Source organism: Pelobates fuscus, chromosome 13 (genome assembly GCF_036172605.1).
Source record: "Pelobates fuscus isolate aPelFus1 chromosome 13, aPelFus1.pri, whole genome shotgun sequence".
NCBI classification, from domain to species: Eukaryota; Metazoa; Chordata; class Amphibia; order Anura; family Pelobatidae; genus Pelobates; species Pelobates fuscus.
Window position 1 is genome coordinate 78,503,267 of NC_086329.1, and position 21,071 is coordinate 78,524,337.

Sequence of the window (21,071 nt, forward strand, 5' to 3'; positions counted from 1 at the left end):
AATTAATAGCACTAACACGAGCGTTACAATTGGCTGAAGGTTTAAGAGTGAATATCTATACGGACTCTAAGTATGCGTTCTTAACCACTCATGCCCACGGAGCTTTGTATAAAGAAAGAGGACTACTGAATTCAGAAGGCAAAGAAATCAAATACGCAGCCGAAATCCTACAACTATTGGAAGCAGTGTGGGAGCCGAAAGAAGTCGGTATCATACATTGTCGAGCGCATCTGAGAGGAGATGGTGATGTAACCAAGGGAAATCGGATGGCAGATAGTGCAGCTAAGCGTGCTGCTGAATCAGGAAGACAGGAGTATGTGGGGCATATAGCTGCTCTTATACCAACTCCACTGTCCCAATGGACTCCAGTTTATACAGCTCAAGAAGAGGAGTGGTTAAAGACTGAACCGGGAAAGTATTTGGAGAACAAGTGGTATCAGCTAGAAGATGGAAGAATAGTCATACCAGCATCACTAGCGGTAGAAATTGTCCAAAATTATCACAACGGGACACATTCTGGGAGAGACAGTACTGAAGAATCTCTCAGGAAACATTTCTACATACCAAGATTGTCCAACTTGACTCAGGCCATTGCAGATGTGTAACGTGTGCTAAGAATAATGCAAGACAAGGACCAGTAAAGCCACCAGGAGTCCAGTTTATGGGGGGACTCCCCATGTCCGATCTACAAATAGACTTTACAGTAATGCCTAAATCGGGTGGACATCGTTACCTGTTGGTAATTGTGTGCACCTATTCAGGCTGGGTAGAAGCATGTCCTACTCGTACAGAGAAAGCAGGAGAAGTTGTAAGATTCCTGCTACGAGAAATAATACCCCGATATGGACTACCCTGTTCTATAGGATCGGACAATGGTCCAGCTTTTGTTCACCAGTGCCTACAACAACTGACTCATATGCTTGGTATAAAGTGGAGGCTTCATACTGCATATAGACCCCAGAGTTCTGGTAAGGTAGAGAGAATGAATAGAACTATTAAGAACCAGTTGGCTAAAATGTGTCAGGAAACCCAACTTAAGTGGAACGTTCTCTTACCCATAGCTCTATTGCGAATCCGCAGTACCCCTACCAGAAGGATGGGCCTCTCTCCTTTTGAAATTATGTATGGGCGACCACCTCCCGTACTTGGTAACTTAAGGGGGGATTTGAGTCAGTTGGGAGAAGGAATTACCCGGCAGCAGGTTGTAGAGTTGGGTAAGACTATGGAGGAGGTACAGAAATGGGTACAAGATAGATTACCTGTGAATATTTATCCCCCTGTTCATAGTTATCATCCAGGAGACCAAGTGTGGATTAAAGAGTGGAATAATGTACCGTTAGGGCCCAAGTGGAGAGGTCCTTATGTTGTTCTTTTGTCTACCCCTACAGCGATAAAAGTAGCCGAAGTAACTCCGTGGATACATCACTCCAGGGTTAAACCAGCAGCAGTCGATTCTTGGCAAGTTACAGCAGATCCAGAGAATCCCTGCAAGATCCGGTTGAAACGCACTACTCAGTCGGAGTAACGAGGAATTATTGTGGATTACAAATTTTATTGTTACAGGTGTGAGTGAGAAGGCCATAATAAAGCCTGTCCGCTTACCAACACATAGTGTATAAGCCAGGAAAGTCTCGAAGGGACACCTGTGAAGACGAGCAGAACTCCATTCCCTGCAGCCCTCACATCCTGGAAGCTGAGGTTCCATCGCACGGACGAAGACTGAGGATGACGACGAAAGATGTGCTTTTGATTCTGTTTATTTACATGTGTTTTTATATTCAGGAAGGTAGAGGTACCGACACTCCTAGCTGTGAGGTATGCATTAAGACTACGAGAACAGGTAACCATATTTCCCAAACCCTAATTTGGCATTCACAATACGAATGTAAAGGAGAGGTATCAAGATGTAGATACCTAAATATAGACTATAGTGTGTGCCATTTAGGAGTAGGAGAACCTAAGTGCTTCAGTCCAGAGTATCAACCTCGTACAATTTGGTTGACTCTCAGGAATGGAGATCCTCAGGGGACCCTAATTAATAAGACGGTGTTAGAATCCGTATATTCTTCGGGTGTTCTGCTATTTGATGCATGTAAGGCGATATCAAGTGGTAGAAAACCGTGGAATGTATGTGGGGATCTTAGATGGGAGAGGACGTATGGGTCTAATGATAAATATATTTGTCCCAGTAGTAAAAATAAATATGTAAGTCCTAGATGCCCAAATAAAGACTATAACTTTTGCCCATATTGGTCTTGTGTGGGGTGGGCGACTTGGGGACAGACAGTAGATAAAGACATGATAGTGACTAAGTTGCCGACTAGCCCTTATTGTAAGTCTATGGAATGCAACCCAGTCCATATACTTATTAATAACCCCGACAAGTTCCTAGATAAGTATGGAAATTTATTTGGGTTTCAGATATACGGGACGGGTTTAGATCCTGGGACATTATTGTTTATAGGAATAGAGACTGATACGGTATCCTCCCAGACTCTTCAAGTATACCATTCCTTTTATGAAGAGATGAGTATAGATAATAAGATCCCCCATAACGCTAAAAACCTGTTCATTGACCTAGCTGAAAGTATTGCCGATAGTCTTAATGTTACCAACTGCTATGTGTGTGGAGGTACTAATATGGGAGACCAATGGCCTTGGGAAGCAAAAGGAGGTAATGTCCGGTTCTGAGGCAGTTGACCAACTAATATCTACACAAGCCGATTATCATTTGAGTGTTAGAGGTAAATCTGAGTGGAGATTAAAGACCTCCATCATAGGTTATGTTTGCATAGCAAGGAAAGGAATAATGTATAATACTTCTGTAGGAGAATTAACTTGTCTAGGGCAAAAAGCTTATGATGATGATACTAAAAATACAACTTGGTGGTCGGCTTCAAATGTCTCAGAACCATCTAACCCGTTTGCTAGATATGCCAGTTTAAAGGATGTGTGGTTTGATTTATCCATCACATCTACCTGGAGAGCCCCAGCAAATTTGTACTGGATCTGTGGTAAGAAAGCCTATTCGGAGTTGCCACAGGACTGGGAAGGGGCATGTGTGTTGGGTATGCTCAAACCATCCTTCTTCTTGTTACCGATTGAAACAGGTGAGACTTTAGGTGTTAAAGTGTATGATGTGAATCATAGGAAGAAAAGGGGACCCTTAGAGATAGGCACCTGGGAAGATAATGAATGGCCTCCCCAGCGTATCATAGATTATTATGGGCCAGCCACGTGGGCAGAAGATGGTACCTTTGGTTATAGAACCCCTATTTATATGCTCAACCGCATTATAAGATTACAGGCGGTGGTTGAGATTATCACTAATGAAACATCACAAGCGCTCAATCTCCTAGTGAAACATAATACCAGGATGAGGACAGCAGTATACCAGAATAGATTAGCCTTGGATTACCTTTTGGCAGTAGAGGGAGGTGTATGTGGGAAGTTTAACCTAAGCAATTGCTGTCTTCAAATAGATGACGAAGGGCAAGCAATAGCTGAGCTTACTAGCCATATGGTTAAACTAGCGCATGTGCCTACTCAGGTATGGAAAGGGTACAATCCAAGTAGTTGGTTTGGTAGCTGGTATGAGTGGTTTGGAGGGCTTAAGGCAGTGGTAGGTGGAGTCCTACTGATTTTACTGTTGTGTCTACTCCTACCGTGTCTTATACCCTTAGTAGTTAGATCTGTGCAAAGCCTGATAGGAAGTATAGCAGAGAGGAAGGCTGCTGCACAGATAATGGCGATATATAAGTATAAGGCTCTAGATCAAGGAGAACCAATGCAGGAAGATGAGTGTTAAAAGATTCACATCATAAGATAAGTCTGGTCTGGTTCAAGGTAACTTGCGGTGTAAGCAAAACTAAGGTTATGTGATGCCTCAAGTAATTGTAAAATATCAAGAGGCATCAAAGGGGGGAATGTGGTGGAATCTCGGTAAAAATAAATTTAGTAGGCCGAGATTACCACGTGGCATGTGTACGTGCATATGCTGACGTATCGATCAGTTGGTTGCACGAGGCAAGATACGATCAGTAGTGTACGGAGCATGTGCAAGAATACAGGATATAGTATTCCCCTCCTCCATTGTGCTGGACAAGCCATGCGGTCAAACAGGAAGTTAATTCTTATTTGTGTTGATTGGTTAAGAGAATGTGCGGGTGGAGCTTAATATGGGAGGAGTTATATGCCTATATAAGGAGCCTGCACTATTGTCCGGGGCTCAGAACTTGTGGTATTTTGGTGACGCTAGTCCCTCTGAGTCCCGATCGGTGATCCAATAAAGAATCTCTTCCTTCCTGAAGAAACCTGTGTCCATCTCTCTGTGCTTGGCTTCCGTCAGTTTCTCCGGTATCAATACATACACAATACATATCCTGTCCCTGCACGCTTTTTAATGTAAACACACTGCATTTTCAGAGAAGAGGCAGTGTTTAAATTGCTACCTAGTAACATCTCTAGTGACAGTCACTCAGACGGCAACTAGAGGTGACGGCCAAAGAAGCATCTCTGATGGCCGACTGAGTGACTGCCAACAGTAATGTAAACACTGTTTTTTTCTCTGAAAAGGTAGGGTTTACACTGAAAGGCCTGCAGTGACATGCTACAGACACCAGAACAACTACATTAAGCTGTAGTTTTTTTGGTGTCCCTTTAAGGCTCTCGGGGATTAATAGTGGAGACAGGGGGAGGCAACACGGAAAACGCAACAAAGAATACAAAATATTACAATACAAAAACAAATTTATATTTTAAAATGAAGGGAGTATCAGTGCACTCCTACACTGAGCTGTAGTGGTTATGGTGTTTGAAGCGTTCCTTTAAGAAATTAATATTTTGGCAGAAAATGTATAAAAACGCAGCTACCAAAGAGTGGGCTGAGGTCAAAGTAAGTTTATTTTTACTGCTTCCTCAATATTTCCTCTTGTTGCTAGCAACAACTATAAACTTGAGGTTACTAATGCTCGCATAGCTGGCAACAGAGAAATAATCGCCTCAGAAAGCCCAGGAGTATGGGCGTACACCCTGCCAGGTATGTGAAGATATAATGTACATGGCATTCTGGGAAAAATTCAGAAGCAGTGTCTGCAAATCAGGAAGTGATATCAGTGTGAATTGTGTTTTGTTCAAGAATTCTAAGCGTGCACACACTCTCTCTCTCTCTCTCTATATCTATATATATATATATATATATATATACACATACAACGAGGTAGCAGCACTCACGGAGTATAAAAAATCCATTCTTTATTATTTCATGTTAAAAAATAAGATCAACGTTTCAGTCCAACAAACTGGACTTTCTTCACACACACACACACTTTAATATTTTTTTTCTCTTTTTTATTTAGACTAACACAGAGCTTAAATCCCAGCCTTCAATTTCCTAGCCGGTTCCCTCCAAAGCAGGTTCCCTCCAAGCACAATCACTCGGGCCCAATCATCAATAAGGGTCGCCTGAAGGAGCAGAGCAGGAAGATCACAGCTCCCTTGCCGTCCGCCTACAGAACGCGCAGCTGGACACCATGGAAAGCGGATCTACTCCAGCTCTCCCAAAGGGGGCTGGGTGGGCTTAAATTGGATTAGAACATTTAAGTTGTGAGTGTGTGTGTCAGTGTATCTATCATGGTATGAGTGTCTGTGTCTGTCAGTGTGTGTATGTGTGTGTATGTTAGGATGACCAGCCCCACTCCAAATTACATGGGAATGGTGATTTTATTCACCTTGGTTACTCAATTTACTCAAGCTTGATAATCTTAGCCAACTCGATGCTTTCGAGTTGGCTATTTGCACATACGCTGCAAAACAATGCACCAATCAGCATCGCCACATAGAGATGCATTGATTCTATGGGGAATGTTCAGCGCCTCCATGCACGGAGTGTACGGAGATAGGAAACACTTTAGCGGCCGCCTAAGTGACTGCCACTGGAGGTGTCACTAGGCAGCAATGTAAACACTGCTTTTTCACGGTTTAGCTGGCTACTCGATTCAAAACAAATTTGTCAAGCCCTGGACTAACATAATACTCAAAAGACAAGCTTTCACGAGTTTTCCCTCTCTTCCTCAGGTCTGAGGAGAGGAAACTCTTGAAACCTTGTCTTTAAGTATTAAGTTAGTCCAATAAAAAAGACATCACCGGATATTGCAATACTGCAACCCCTAAGCAGTGGCGAAACTACTGCCAGTGTGGCTGCACTGGGGTCAGAACACTCAGTGGGTCCATCACGTGGCCCATGAACTTAAGGCCTTTCCATGAGAACTGCTGAGCAGGTCAGTGCAGTGCCCATTTTACAGCGCGACAGTGCCCCCCGAGAGGAAGTGAAAGCAGGTCACTTCCTCCCACATACGAGGGAGCTGTGCGGGAGCTAGAGAAGCTGCACTGGAGCGGGGAGGAGAAAGGTTATGGCCAGCACCTGCCCCACACTATCACTAGCCTCAGCCAGCATCACCCGAAGAATGTATGTATGTTGCAGTGTATGTGCATACATCTCCACAATCAAACACCAACACAACCTGCAAACACACCCCTGCAATCAAACACATACAAACACACCCCTACATTAAAATGTAAACACCACAGCATTCTAATGGCAACAGTACATACAAATATACCCAGGGCCGGACTGGCCCACCAGGATACCGGGACATTTTCCAGTGGGCTGCGGCACCTGGGGCCAGGCAGACAGCTGGCATGCTGGCGGCCGGAGGGAGACCTGTGCAGACCTCTGCTCCCCCGCCCTCTACTTAATGAGACGGGGGCCAGACTATGACGTCATATTCCGGCCCTGGTCTCATTAATCTGCGTGCTGGGTAGCAGAGCAAAGACAGTACAGCTCCCTTTAACCGCCCGCCCTGCACGACCACCCAGCATGCCGCCTGCTTGCACAATCCCCAGTTCGGTCACAATAATGTGTGAGTCAGACTGTCTGTGTCCGTATGTGTGTGTGTCTGTGTCCTGGTGTGTCGGTCATGGTATGTCTGTTATGGTGTGTGTGTATGTGTCTTTCATGGTGTGTGTTTAGGTTACCAGACCCTTTCCATTGTTTTTACTCATTTTTTTCCCCCCACGCCGTGCTCGTCTTCCCTCGACAAGCTTGATGATCTCCAATGTTTTGCCATAGGATTGGCTGCAAAACGCTACACCAAATCAGCATCTCCTCATAGAGATGCATTGAATCAATATATCTCTATGGGGAACGTTCAGCGCCTCCATGCAGAACGTGGAGGCGCTGAATGTAGGTGCTGCACAATGTGTATCAATGAGCTTTGGTGTGTCAGTGAGATTGTAAGTGTCTGGCCACGAATATACCCGTACATGAACAAACCTTCACACATTCAAATGCAAACACTGATCACAAATACAACTCTGCAAGGATGGGCAAATGGTAAATACCCAGCTGACATAACATTGTGAGAGTTTGACAGATGGGGATTTAAATTTTGGCCACCCTTGTGCTGGAGTGGCCCAAATAAAATTTCTTGCACCAAGGCCCGGTCTACATTAGTTCCACCACTTGCTCGGAGTGTAAAGCAACAACATCTTATGATGCAGTAACGCTACACTTTTTGGTAACATTTCACTGGTTTTCCCAAAAGCAGAACACCAGGGAACAAGACCCAGAAATTGGGGTTGTTCTGCTCAAACCGGGCTGGTTGGGAAGTATGCTACGGGTGTATTTAGCAATAAGTGAATTATAGTGAACTTAAAACAAAACTGCTAAAAAAAAAAAGTATTTTTAAAAATTCTTTAATTTAGCCATTTCTTAAACGTTGCTACTTTGACGGAAATTTAGTCATTTGTCTTTTGGATTCACAACATTTTGCCACTTACTAAAAAAACAACTATATTGTAACCAATAGTGTGTCTGGAAGTTTAAATAAATAAAACACTAGGTAGCAATAAAAGAAAAGAACATCCTTTTTAAAGAAAAGCAAAACTTCTTACCGGTTTCAGAACTAACATTTTACATCCGCTAACCACCTTACGAAAATGGCAGGAATAACTTTTATATGTATACAAATATCTTGTATCAGCCCAATCATTCTGATTTTAGAGGGACATTCCTGATTTTCTTGTCCTCTCCCATCATTCCCCGCCTTTGGGGACACCAAGGAATTGTCCCTAAAACAGTGGGTTTTTTTTATCTTTGGCAATAGAAACTGTTTTTAGATCCACTCTACTCCTCCTCCTCCCCCCCCCCCCCCCCCCCCCCCCGGAAAAAGTAGAAGTACAGGTCCTTCCCGTTCCTTGCAGGTACCACCTGCTACAGATATTGTTTATTTTTAGGAAAATAATATTTTTTTTCCCGATTAGGTATGCTAGTCCTTTGAATGTGTGTGACTCCTATAAAGATTTCTCAAAAAAAAAAAATTGTACAGCTGTATGTTTTACTTTTGTTATCTCACTGTATCTTCTTTACACAGTGATCTAGGTTAAATAAGGGAAAAGTCCATCATGTTGAACCTTTCACATTTCTAAGGCTGGCAACCGGAATTTCCTGTTACACTTACAAAATTGCTGAGATATTTCACTATTTGTGTATGTTATTCTATGCACTACAGAAATAAAAAGAATGTCACATTTTTGTTCTTGTAAAAAATGTACATAATCTCATAAAACAATCTCCTTGGACAGAGAATTTCACATCTTTATTGTTCTTACTGTAAAAACCTTCCTCTGCTGCAGGTGAAATCGCCATTCTACAAGTCTCAGTGGATGACCTCTTTTCTGTAGTATATTCCTGCTAATGAACAGGTTACCGAATTGCTGTTTTTACGGGCCTTGGATAAACATGTATATTGTTATCAAGACCCTCCTGACATTTGTTTTTTTTTCTTGAAAATTCATAACTAAAATCTAGTATTTCCCATTTATTAACTTTTTGCACTATTTCCAATAATACAATATATTTCTATAAATATGGAGTCCATCTGATGCAGCACATATTGGGGTCTTACCCTTTACAAAGAGGCAAAATTATACTTCATGTGATATAATGCCATTTTTTCTAGTGCCATGATATCCTTCTTTGGAACAGGTGCCCAACATTGCACAGCATATTCAAGGTGTTACCAGCGATTTATAAAGAGGCAAAATTATATTTTTATCCCGAGAATTTATGCCCCTATTTATACATGAGAAAACCTTACTGGCCTTAGCAACTGCAGATTGACATTGCATACTACTGCTTAATTTGTTGTCTATAACAATTCTCAAATCCTTATCGTGTGTGGTTATCCCTAATTCACTACCAATTAGGGTGTACGTTGCTTGTGCATTCTTGACCACAAAGTGTATAACTTTGCATTTTAATACATTAAAGGGACACTATAGTCACCAGAACAACTACAGCTTATTGAATGTGTTCTGGTGAGTAGAATCATTACCTTCAGGCCTTTTGCTGTAAACACTGTCTTTTCAGAGAAAATGCAGTGTTTACATTACAGCCTAGTGATAACTTCACTGGCCACTCCTCAGATGGTTGTTAGAGATCCTTCCTGGGTCATGGCTGCCTAAAATGCATCCAAATATTCAGTGTCTCCACCCTCATAGAGAGTCATTAATTCAATTAATCTCTATGAGGAGATGCTGATTGGGCAGGGCTGTGTTTGAATCATGCTGGCTCTGCCCCTGATCTGCCTCCTTGTCAGTCTCAGCCAATCCTATGAGTAAGCATTGTGATTGGATCAGGCTACCACTTCTGATGTCAGCAGACTGCTTGTTTTTTTATGAGGCAAACAGCATGCAGATCTACAGCTTCTGGCTTGAATACAGTAAGCTTTTGCTATATTTATGGAGGCATGAGGGACCCAGTGGGGCTAGATGGTGGTTTTAACACTATAGGGTCAGGAATACACGTTTGTGTTCCTGACCCTATAGTGATCCTTTAAATTTCATCTGCCATTTTAGTGCCCCATCCCCCAATCTATCTAAATGCCTCTGCAGCAAAGCAATATCCTGCTCACATTTTATTACTTTAAAAAGTTGTGTGTCATCTGCAAACACTGAAACATGGCTTTCAATGCCTATTTCAAGATCATTTATAAATATGTTAAATAGAAACAGAACCGTAAAGGACACCACTTACCACTTTTGTCCAGCTTGAAAATTTGCCATTAATGACAACTCATTGTACTCTATCCTTAAGCCAATGTTCTATCCAACAGTTCTAACTGCCCAATTGACCAATTTTGACCAGTTTTTGCAAGCAGTGTAAGCAATACGTATGCTGAGCCCTCTCTCCTCCAAGGAAAGACAGCTGTAGAGCAGACATTGACTCTGCCGATCAGAGCACATAACAGTGAACATATCTATGGGTACACTGAGAATTGACAGTTACACCCATTATATAATATGAGTGAAACCGCTCTTTTGGAATTAACTGCTTATCCTATAAACTCCTTCTAAACAGAGGTTTATAGCATGCAAGTATCTGACTGTATATACCTGTAGCTGCAGGTTTACCCACTAAACATTGCTAAGCAAGGTATTGATATATGCATCTTTAAAATGACTTTTAGCACTTTATAAATTATACATTTTTGTTTTTTGCATTATTGTTGTAATGCATTATCTATACCACGCATTAAAACAAGTAACATTTTCCCAACAGCTTCCTTTTAATTGCACAGGGCTGAGTACACCTGCTAAAAGTCTAGTTTGCCCCAACTTGTACTTCAGTAGCCATGAAATGATCGTTTTGTTGCCAAAACTGTTTGTAAAGGAGACTCTTCCCCCTAGATCTGCACCCCTTTTTAAAAAAAAAATGAATTTTTTTTTTTTTTTTTTTTTTTTTAAATGGGAGTCTCGGTCCATAATTAAACTTTTTGACATTGTTGCAGAGGTTTTTAACTCTCAAGAGTAAGTTAATCATCTTCCCAACTTACAGGAAAGCCTCTGCTATCTCTAGAATAGCCGTCACACACACTGCCATCTGTACTGCGGAAGTTACTGACCCAGGAAACCTGCATAATACGTAGCATGATATATTTATCAACAGGGTTAGTAAGCTGAAAGGCTGCAACGTTCAACATACATGCTGCAAGAGTGAAAGCAGATTTACTCTAGGAAATAAATGCCTCAACTATAGGGTTAAATATAGATTCCAAAAAACTACTCCCCAGTGGAAATACCATGCTTTTTTAATTGATTACAGGGTATGTATAAAAATAAACAAGTGCTTAACCCCTTAAGGACACATGACATGTGTGACATGTCATGATTCCCTTTTATTCCAGAAGTCTGGTCCTTAAGGGGTTAAAGGGACACTCTAAAACAACGCAAGACCCACTATTGCTCTTTGTAGTGGTTCTGGTGTAAACAGAATAAAAACAACCTTTTCTGTGAAAAGGTGGTGTTTACATCGCTTGCTAAGAGCTTTTCTGGTGGCAGTCCTTCATATTGTCACTGGAGCGTCTTCCTGGAGTAGTCCTTCAATCCTGGCAAGACCCACACTTAGCATCTTCACTCTCACCATGCGCACTAGCCCTCCCCTCCCTCCCCCTCCTCCTTCTTCCTGGGGATGCATTAATTTGGTTGAGATCATGAGTAATAATGATTTCAGTAGGGAAGGGTTGGTTTAGATAGGTATTCCTTTAAAGGAACAGGAGCACTATAGAACACTGTAGTGGCTACGGTGTCGGTAATGCCCTGGTCCCTCTCACCAATATAGGGAGTCATCTACTCTCTGCCACAAGTACTGTTCATTGAACTAAGCCCAGCATAGAAGGCTCTGAACAGAGCACCTTAGCAGATAGGAGATGTGGAACGGAGACGCTAAGCATACCACAGGTAAGAATTCAAGCCATTTAGCAGGTGGGTCCAGGCACTTCTGTAAATATAACAACTACAGCATGCTGTATGGGTTGTGGTGAGTGGCATATATGAATATTTAAAAAGCGAATATTTGATGTCAATCCACAACTTCAATAGAGATCAGAAAATAGTTGCAATCTCAATACCACTTTTAGGGAGTGGATCCACTGTTTTTTTTCTTCTCCTGGTATGGGAGATCTGGGGACCCAAGGGAATTGACCTCTCCGTGAGAGCATCAGCACTATGCAAATCACACTCAAGGAATTAAGCCCGTATTTATAGGCGCTCCCCAATTCCTGTTCTTCAGGTTTGTATAGAGAATAAATCAGATATGACAAGCCGACATAATTAAATAAAATTTAGATCAGTGCTTGATAATTGAAGAGTCTGCTATTTACATCACACGGTCCAACTGGAAGATGTGCCACCTCTCCTCGGCTTATCAGAAGAATATATATATGTAAGATTTCTCATCATGATACCATAGCAACACATTTAAAAGACATTAATAAAAGTTCCCCCCCACCAACACATCTAATTGCAATGGTTTCTTCCACCTAATATACAGATTTTAGAAAGTGTATGCTCCACACATAGTTCACTTTCTATATCTACATGCTTTTTAAAGAGTAGCAACACACTTTTCTTTTTATGTAAAAGTTCTTAAATGATCATGGATTACCCAACCTGCAGCCCCATTACGGTCGCTAGGATGTCAATTCGTGGGTGTCACACACGTATTTCGAGGATTGATTGACAAGTGAGGCGGAAGTGACATTTTAATATTTGAAAGATCTATCACCTTCCCAGGAATTCTAATCGCACGAGGTATAGACAGAATTTAAAGATATACTACACACCAAAAACCTTTACAACCTAACGTAGTGGTTTTGGTGCACAGTTTCTTCTTTTGTCTGGCAAGGTATAAATTGTCATTTCTGGGAAACGGCAATGTTCACATTTTGCCAAACACACTAACAGTCACTGATACTGCCTCTTAATATCTTGAATTTCACAGTATGACGGTGCCGAGCACAATTAAAGCTAAATAACACTTATGTCGGGACGTTCGGTATAAGGGCTGGAGTTGTAGGTGTGAATGAGGTGCGGCTGTGATTTAGTGATCAGGAATGCAATCGTGCGCATTTCTCAAGAGTGCAGCAGATTCCACACTTATCACAGGAACACTGAATTTAAGGCTTGTTCCAGGCAGCACTGAGAAACGACTATCTGGAGCTCTTCCAAATATTTATACTGGGACTCACATAGTGAGGAAGACTGGACTGTTTATTTAACAGAGAACCACGAGTCCTTCTAGGTAAACTCTGCAGGAGTTTTTAAATCAGGGTGTTTGAAATGAGGCTCTCTTAGTAGTTGGATTGTCTTTACAAAACAATGGAAGGCTTATCAAGAAAAAAATCAATACAACAACCATCAACATTTTTTTTTTTTTTGGGTAGCAGCAAGTTACAATATATTGATAGTGCTATAACTAGAGGTTATGTTTTGGGTATATTTGGTGATCGCACAGGAAAATCCTTTCACTGGGTGGTAGGATAGTGCCCATGATACTATATTGCAGAATGTTGTTGTTGTTTTTTATTTTTTGATTATCCAATACCACTGTTTTGTATACTCCCACATAGATGGTTTAAGCCAGGATTTAGTGTACCCTTTTCCACAACCTGGCGTCTCTCCCGACTTTTTAAATCATCAAGCATGCCCTCCCTTATTTCCCAGCCTCAACTTTCCAATGGAGCTCAATGCGGACCTGTTAATCTGCTTGACAGCCAGAGGGGTATAGCCAGGTTAGTTCATAACTGTGCTAATTTCTATAAACATTTGCACTTTTTGTAAAAATAAATAAAAATTTGTATTTTTTTTTTTTTTTTTTAAAAGGTGCACACACTCCAGCAAGTGCTTTAGGGTCTGGAGTGTCCATTTAATATTAGCCAATCCTCCCTTTTATTTTAAACAAATAAAGCCAGCTGCAGTAGTTATGGAGCCAGGAGTGCCCTGGCATCTTCCCAGTGTAAGTAGTCAATACGTTTAAGAACTGTTTGACAACCTACTAGGTTCTACGTCTGTTGTGTGCCACCTCCCTCAGCAGCCCAGGAGTTACCTGAACCGAGCCAAGATCAATGGTGCAGGGGTGCAATAAATAGCCGTGAGCACTTAGTTGATGCTCTCAACCAATGAGCAAACCCTGCATGGCTGGGCTAAAATCAGGGTAGCTAACAAACGTGCCTTGCAGGAGCTATCAGTACCCAGAGAATGCAGGGACCAGCAAACCCTTGTTAAGCCATTGTTAAATGGTTTGACTACTTAAACTAGCTGGGCGCGAGTGTACTCCTGTCACCATAACCACTCCAGAGGCTGCAGTAGTTATGGTGCTTGAGTGTTCCTTTAACCCCTTAAGGACACATGACATGTGTGACATGTCATGATTCCCTTTTATTCCAGACGTTTGGTCCTTAAGGGGTTAATCTGCCATGAAATATCTATGTTTGCACTTTCATACATGCAGTTTTACTATTAGGACTTAGGACTATTCAAGCTCTAATAAACAGGACAATACAGACAATGAGATATACAAAATTAAAGTTACATTTCCCAACAGTAATTGGGGCAAAGCATGCACCAAATTCCTATTAATATCTACATTGTCTTTCAGGACAAATTTTCTCCTACACACAATATATATTCTCTCACTAATTCTCTAGCTTTACCTGTTTGCTGTATACAGTACACATTACCAGGCAAGCTGCAAACCTTTAGTTTCTGTGATCAGACCACTGTGGGAACTGCTTTGAAAGTGTAAATATGTGGCTATATAATTTCCTCCTCTGTATGGTAGGTGTCGATCATGAGGTCTCCTGCTAACCTGTCTATAAAACGTGCCTAGACTGTGGCTGCACATCACAAGACACAGCGCAGTTTAAGGTAGAGCTGGCAATGAGGACTCCATTGGCCACATGCCTAGTTTTCCTGGGCTGCGGCCTCACATAATATTTCTGCTGATTCAAGTAACAGGAGGTGTGCGTTGGGATGTTTGATGGCACAGTACTGCAAGAGTGAGGGGGCAAGCAAAAACTGTGCAGTGCAAATACTCAGCACTGTATGTAGTGGCAGGCCCAATCATAATGTCCTCCGCGTCGTAAAACCAAGCATTTTGCTAGCCATTGTGTGAATTTACGGGTGATTTGTTCATGAATTGAGCTGATCGAACATCTGAAATCAGACACTAGGCTATTTAAAAAATAAAATTAAAAAAAAAAATTCGATTGAATACATATTTGTTTTCTGAGTTCTAAAATGAGATGTATATAAAAAATACCCCTTTCTGTCTCATTAGAGATATTTTTGCCAGAAGCTCAAGGAAGCAAGGCGAATGGTTAGAGTTAGGACCCACCTAAGAGGTCTACCTTGACGTGGCAGGTGGGCATACCCTCTCATGGCCATTGGAGGTAAATAAAAACCTCAATTTGTTTAAAAATACATAGGGATGTGGAAAGAGCGCAGGTAACATTTTTTCTTTGGTTTTTACTATATGTATTTGGGCTGGTGTGTACTATGGTTGTTGCTGCCGCCCAGGAGTAATGGGAGTTTGAGCGCATGACTTGTTTCTTTGTAAAATGGAACTGTAGCTTCAAATCCAATTTCAAACTTAGAGTTTAAAAAAATGGGGATTTGAACATGAAATAGCAACTTTTTCCTCCAAGTTATTTTTTTTGTGTGTACATTTTAAAATTGTATTTATAGTATTCATATCTGAGGATGCGTTCCTCAGTGGAACACAAAGCCACCTTTGAAGGTGGCTCCGAATATATTAAAACTCCTATATTAGAAGTGAACAGATATCGAAGAAACTGATATAACACTGACAGGCCATTTATCCCTTATGTCATCCATATTTTTTAATAACATTAATTGGATGAGCGCAATAGCTGACCAACTTAGCCTTTGAATGTCATTCAAATATGGATGTAATTGATATTGCTAATGTAGAGGTTGAAGTTTCACAATAGCAATGCTGAAGGTTCCTTTGAGTTTGATCAATTCGATCACAAATGGTTTAACATATTATATTAACCAACAGCCAGGGTTCACAGTCTAGTGGTATATTGGCATGTAGTGGTTATGGCAACAATAAACATAAGATGTATTTGTTGTGGTATCAAGGCGGCTCCTTTAAGCACAATTGTAATGAATGGTATTGCTGCAAAAGGTTATACATAATACGCGGAACACAAGTTTATAGGATAGGTTTGCAGGCCACTAAAAAAATAAGGTGATAGCTTCTTTATACCACTAAATTGAGTACAGCGCTACAGAATTTGCTGGCGCTATATAAATAATAAAATCATAATAATAATTGAGATGAAGTTGTCTGGGTGCCTATAGTGTGATTTAAGGGGGCAGCGTGACCAATGCACTAACTCAGAAAAGGCAGAATTTACATGCTCAGCCTGCAAGGATAGGCTATGCGCCCCTGAACCAATACGTTAAGCTGTACTGGTTCTGGTCACTAGTGTCCCTTTAAACAAAATTTCAGATTTTAGTCTACAATAACTAAAATGGAAACATTTTCCAAATCTAAAATCCAAGCCTAGAATTTGAAATTCACTTTGAATTCTCAACAACTTGAATTAAGTGGATATACTTTGGCACGGTTCACTAAACTTGAAATTTAAACAAATAAAACAGCAAAATGTGGGCTACAATAGTCCAGCTGTGAATATAGTGGAGTTTAAAACTTTTTGTAAATCAGCTATTTTAACCTCAGTTTGGCTGATCAGTTCTAATTCACCAAATTCATAATTAAGTTCATAGGCGTGCGCACGGGGTGTGCCGGGTGTGCCTGGGCACACCCTAATCCCCGCGACACGCCTATGTATTGAGGCCGGCATGGGAGATCTCAGGATCCCCCCTGTCGGCTCATGCAGAGCTGGCGCTATCCAAGCACCGGCTCTGCTCTCAGCCTCCCTCCCCACCGACCCACATGCAGGGAGGGAGGCAGGAGAGGACCGGCGGAGCTCTTGCCAGCAGCTCCGCCGGGTTCCTCTCGCGAGATCTGAGCGTTGCCGCGGAAACGCTCAGATCCCGCGAGAGTGAACTCTAGCCCCGCAGGCTAGAGTTCACTCTCCACTGGACCACCAGGGATGGCATCAGCAGAAAGGATCCCCCCTCCCAGGCATAATGTAAGAAGGGAGGGGGGATATTAAGTAATGTACCCCCACCTCCACCCCCCACAATCACCCACACACATACAGCACCCACAGACATACACACATACAACACCCACACACACACACAGCACCCACACACACACACAGCACCCACACACACACACAGCACCCACACACACACACAGCACCCACACACACACACAGCACCCACACACATACAGCACCCACACACATACAGCACCCACACACATACAGCACCCACACATACAGCACCCACACATACAGCACCCACACATACAGCACCCACACATACAGCACCCACACATACAGCACCCACACATACAGCACCCACACATACAGCACCCACACATACAGCACCCACACATACAGCACCGACATACACAGCACATCACCCACACACATACAGCACCAACACACATACACAGCACCCTCACAAACACACACAGCACCTTTACACACAGCACACAAACAGCACCCTCACACACGCACAGCACACTAACAGTACCCTCACACACAAACAGCACCCTCACACACAGTACATTAACAGCACCCTCACAAGCGCGCAGATACAAACACCCTCACCCACATAACACACTAACAGCACCCTCACACAGCACACACACACACAGCAGTGTGTGTGTGTGTGTGTATATATATATATATATATATATATATATATATATATACATATACACATATATATACACATAAATACATAATAATACATATAAATACGCGACGTGTGCTTGTGCTTTAGGGTGCACACCCTAATGCAATAGGCTGCGCACGCCTATGATTAAGTTAACGACCTTTCTATTACAAGCTAAATTACTAATTATAGGATTTTGATTGTAATGATTGCTTGCGAAGTGACATCCTCTCGAGGCGGATGAGTGACATTTAGTCAGGTTGGTGACCACAACTCATATCCTGCATCTAGCTGGACTTGCAGGCCTCCCCATCCAAGTACCTCTCTCCCCCTCCAGGTTCTTTGAGCAGAAGACAAGGCAATACAGGTCTACACTGATCACCCCTAACCTGCACTAAAGTCTAAACCAGGGGTGCCCAAAAAGTAGATTCCCAGATATCTAGAACTAGAACGCCCATGAAGCTTGATGTCCTTTAGAATGACAAGGCATTGTGGTCGTTTTAGTTCTACAACATCTGGGGATCTACCTATTGGACAACCTAGCTCTAAACTACAACTTCAAGCTCTGTCAACCAAGGCATGCTCAGATTTCCAAAACTTCCCATCAATTTGCACACTCAGATTAAAAGGACTATTCCGGGTAGCAATTCAAATCCACTTGACGTCAATGAGGTGATTAAGATGCTCAGAGTCCACTGGCACCTTCTTATTGTTAAGTGCATCCTCAGGGGGGGAATTATTTAGACCACGAGTATATTGTCCAGACAACAGGCTCAAATTCTTGATGAGTAGTAACGGCAGGACTTTCATGAATGACAGCTTGACAACATTTACTAGTTGTTTTTAATGACAACAATATGTACACAAATGAACGTAACTTGCGGTGATTAATTGACTCACATGTGGAGATTTTGCTTATTTTAAGGAGTTTATTCACTAACACCCCACCCTTGTAATACAGCAATACAGCACATACTGGCATAGACCATCCAGCTTGGTTTTGTAAACTCACACAGTGCAGTGCAGAGAATTTATTCTGTGTATATTGGGTTAAGTCTGGTGTTACAGTAAGCCTTTGTTCTCAACCATTCGTAAAGCAATTTAAAAAAAACAAAAAAAAACATTTTTTAAATCTTTCTTCAAACCCCCCCCCCAACCAATCACCCCAAAGTTGACTAAAAGGGATTTCTTAAAGAGGCAAGCTTCACAGACAGACAGACCAGACAGACCAGACAGACCAGACAGACCAGACAGACCAGACAGACAGACCAGACAGACCAGACAGACAGACCAGACAGACCAGACAGACCAGACAGACCAGACAGACCAGACAGACCAGACAGACCAGACAGACCAGACAGACCAGACAGACCAGACAGACCAGACAGACCAGACAGACCAGACACACACACACACACACTAATAATACTAATGCGAGAAACAGGACACATAATATTCCAAGGAAAGATTACTTTATCATAACACAAAAATGTTTCCATCCACTCAGACAGCCAGATAGTAACCCTTTCAATGCAATTTAGATTACATTTTAAAAACAAACATATACTGCAATACTGTACAGCAAGTAAATAAAATATAGCAAAAACGACATTATAAAGGCGATTGGATACCTTAACCTATAAAAACAGATCAATAAACACAAGTAGTAGTTTTATACATCTCCATTAAGATAACCAAAACAAAAGTGTAAAAACAAATAAAACGATTAGTAAAAGACAAAATCATAACTGAAAATGTTTAAACGCACCAAACCTTGAAGCAATTGAGCCTTAAAAATGCTTAAAACACTTTGTTTGTTTTTTTAGCAACATGCATACGTTTTAACATTCAGCCATCCACCATTTTGGCAAATATGTCCTCACTATATCTTTTACCCATTATTGGAATAATGAAGAACTGAGAATTGTGTGGTTTTGAAGAAATGTACCAATTGTTCTAAAATGGAATTAGAAAGCACATTATAGAACCATTTGTTCTAAGTTATATGCTGGCGTGTTAGAAATATTGCAATATATATATATATATAATTATTATTTTATAATCTTGCTTTCTAAAAGTATCAGTACAGTAAAAGACCAGCAATTTAACAGTTTGATGTTTTACACAAAATACTGTCAAAACTTTTGAAAAGACACATTCTAAGCTGGAAAAAAAGTTATTTCTATTTATCTGTATTAACTGCAAATGTACAAATACCTTGACACATTTTCACTATTCCTGGTTTACCCTTTAACTACCTTTTTTATTATTATTATTAATTTTTAAGTTTATATGGTTAAACCAAACTTAAAACGTGCTTCCTGTGACTGGTATAGTTGCTGCATGTTTTAGCATTAGGCAGGGGTTAAAAGTGACAGGCACAGGATAATTAAACAGCTGAGCAATTAAAGGTCAGACAAGCCGGGGGGGGGTCCTCTTTGCCTCTTTTTTCATACACTGTCTTAGACTTTAAAAAAAAAAAAAATACCAGTGGAAAAACCGGTCTGAAAATGCAAATATATATAAAAAATAAAATTTAGATTTAAACAAAAAGCATTTACATGAATCTCTCTGTGCACAATCCGATGGACCCCTCCCAGTCAGGGTAAAGTTTATAGCTGAATTTCCTTTCTATGAGCCCAGCAACACTGGAACACTTCGTTACTATGAAAGCTATTTGAGAATCTTACCCCGAGTCCTGTGCAGCCTCCTCCATCCCTGGGGCAGATCCAATCTCTGTCATCCTTAAGGAAAAAGTGCAGCAAAGCAGGGGCCCCTAGCCTGTCTTATAAGTGGGGGCACCAGGCATGGTGTTTAAAGAAATAGTTAACTTCTGTGGCTCTCAGAACACAGTATGGGGCAGCAGCAATTGCTGTGTGCTCTGTCTCACTTCTTGACTTCCTGTGCTCATGTGTTGGGGGGAATTCAGGAAGAGGCAGTCCTATGGTCAGGTTATATGAAGCCAGCTGAGGTTCTGTATTTGAACATCTGGAAGTGTCCCAGCCAGGAGAGGCTTTGAGTTGCAGCTGGGTGGAGCTGGGAAAACATCAAATGTACCTTAACCCATTCCATTTCCCCAGGCTAGGCAGCACAGCACAGCACGTTGTCCTGGACAGACATGCTTGTAAAAAGGTTTTTAAAAAGGTTTATTGCCACCCCATGAAAAGTGCTACCCTGCAGTGTAGAGCTTTCATGTGTGTGACTGTTATAGTTCACACAAGTTTACTCTATTTTAAAGAGCATCACATTTAGACTGTACACGTTATGCTAGTAAATTACTTGCATATCTAAAGTTTTTGACAAACTTTATACAAACACAGCAAGAGGGCTGCACTCATCTGAATATGCAGAAGTTGCTGGGACCAGCTGATACAACATACAGAATCCAG

General features: G+C 41.5%; 1 protein-coding gene across 2 annotated transcripts in view; it reads right to left on the reverse strand.

Annotated features, from left to right (window-relative positions):
- RIN3 (Ras and Rab interactor 3) overlaps positions 1–20,678 on the reverse strand; it is a 79,046-nt gene extending 58,368 nt beyond the window's left edge. Inside the window, exon 1 of one of the 2 annotated variants that reach the window (XM_063438958.1) lies at positions 20,373–20,678. In XM_063438958.1, coding sequence (XP_063295028.1) covers positions 20,373–20,425 — 53 coding nt within the window. In that variant the 5' untranslated portion in view covers positions 20,426–20,678. The remainder of the gene's footprint in view (positions 1–20,372) is intronic. The other variant, XM_063438959.1, reaches the window with a different exon arrangement.
- Between the last annotated feature and the right edge of the window lie 393 nt (positions 20,679–21,071).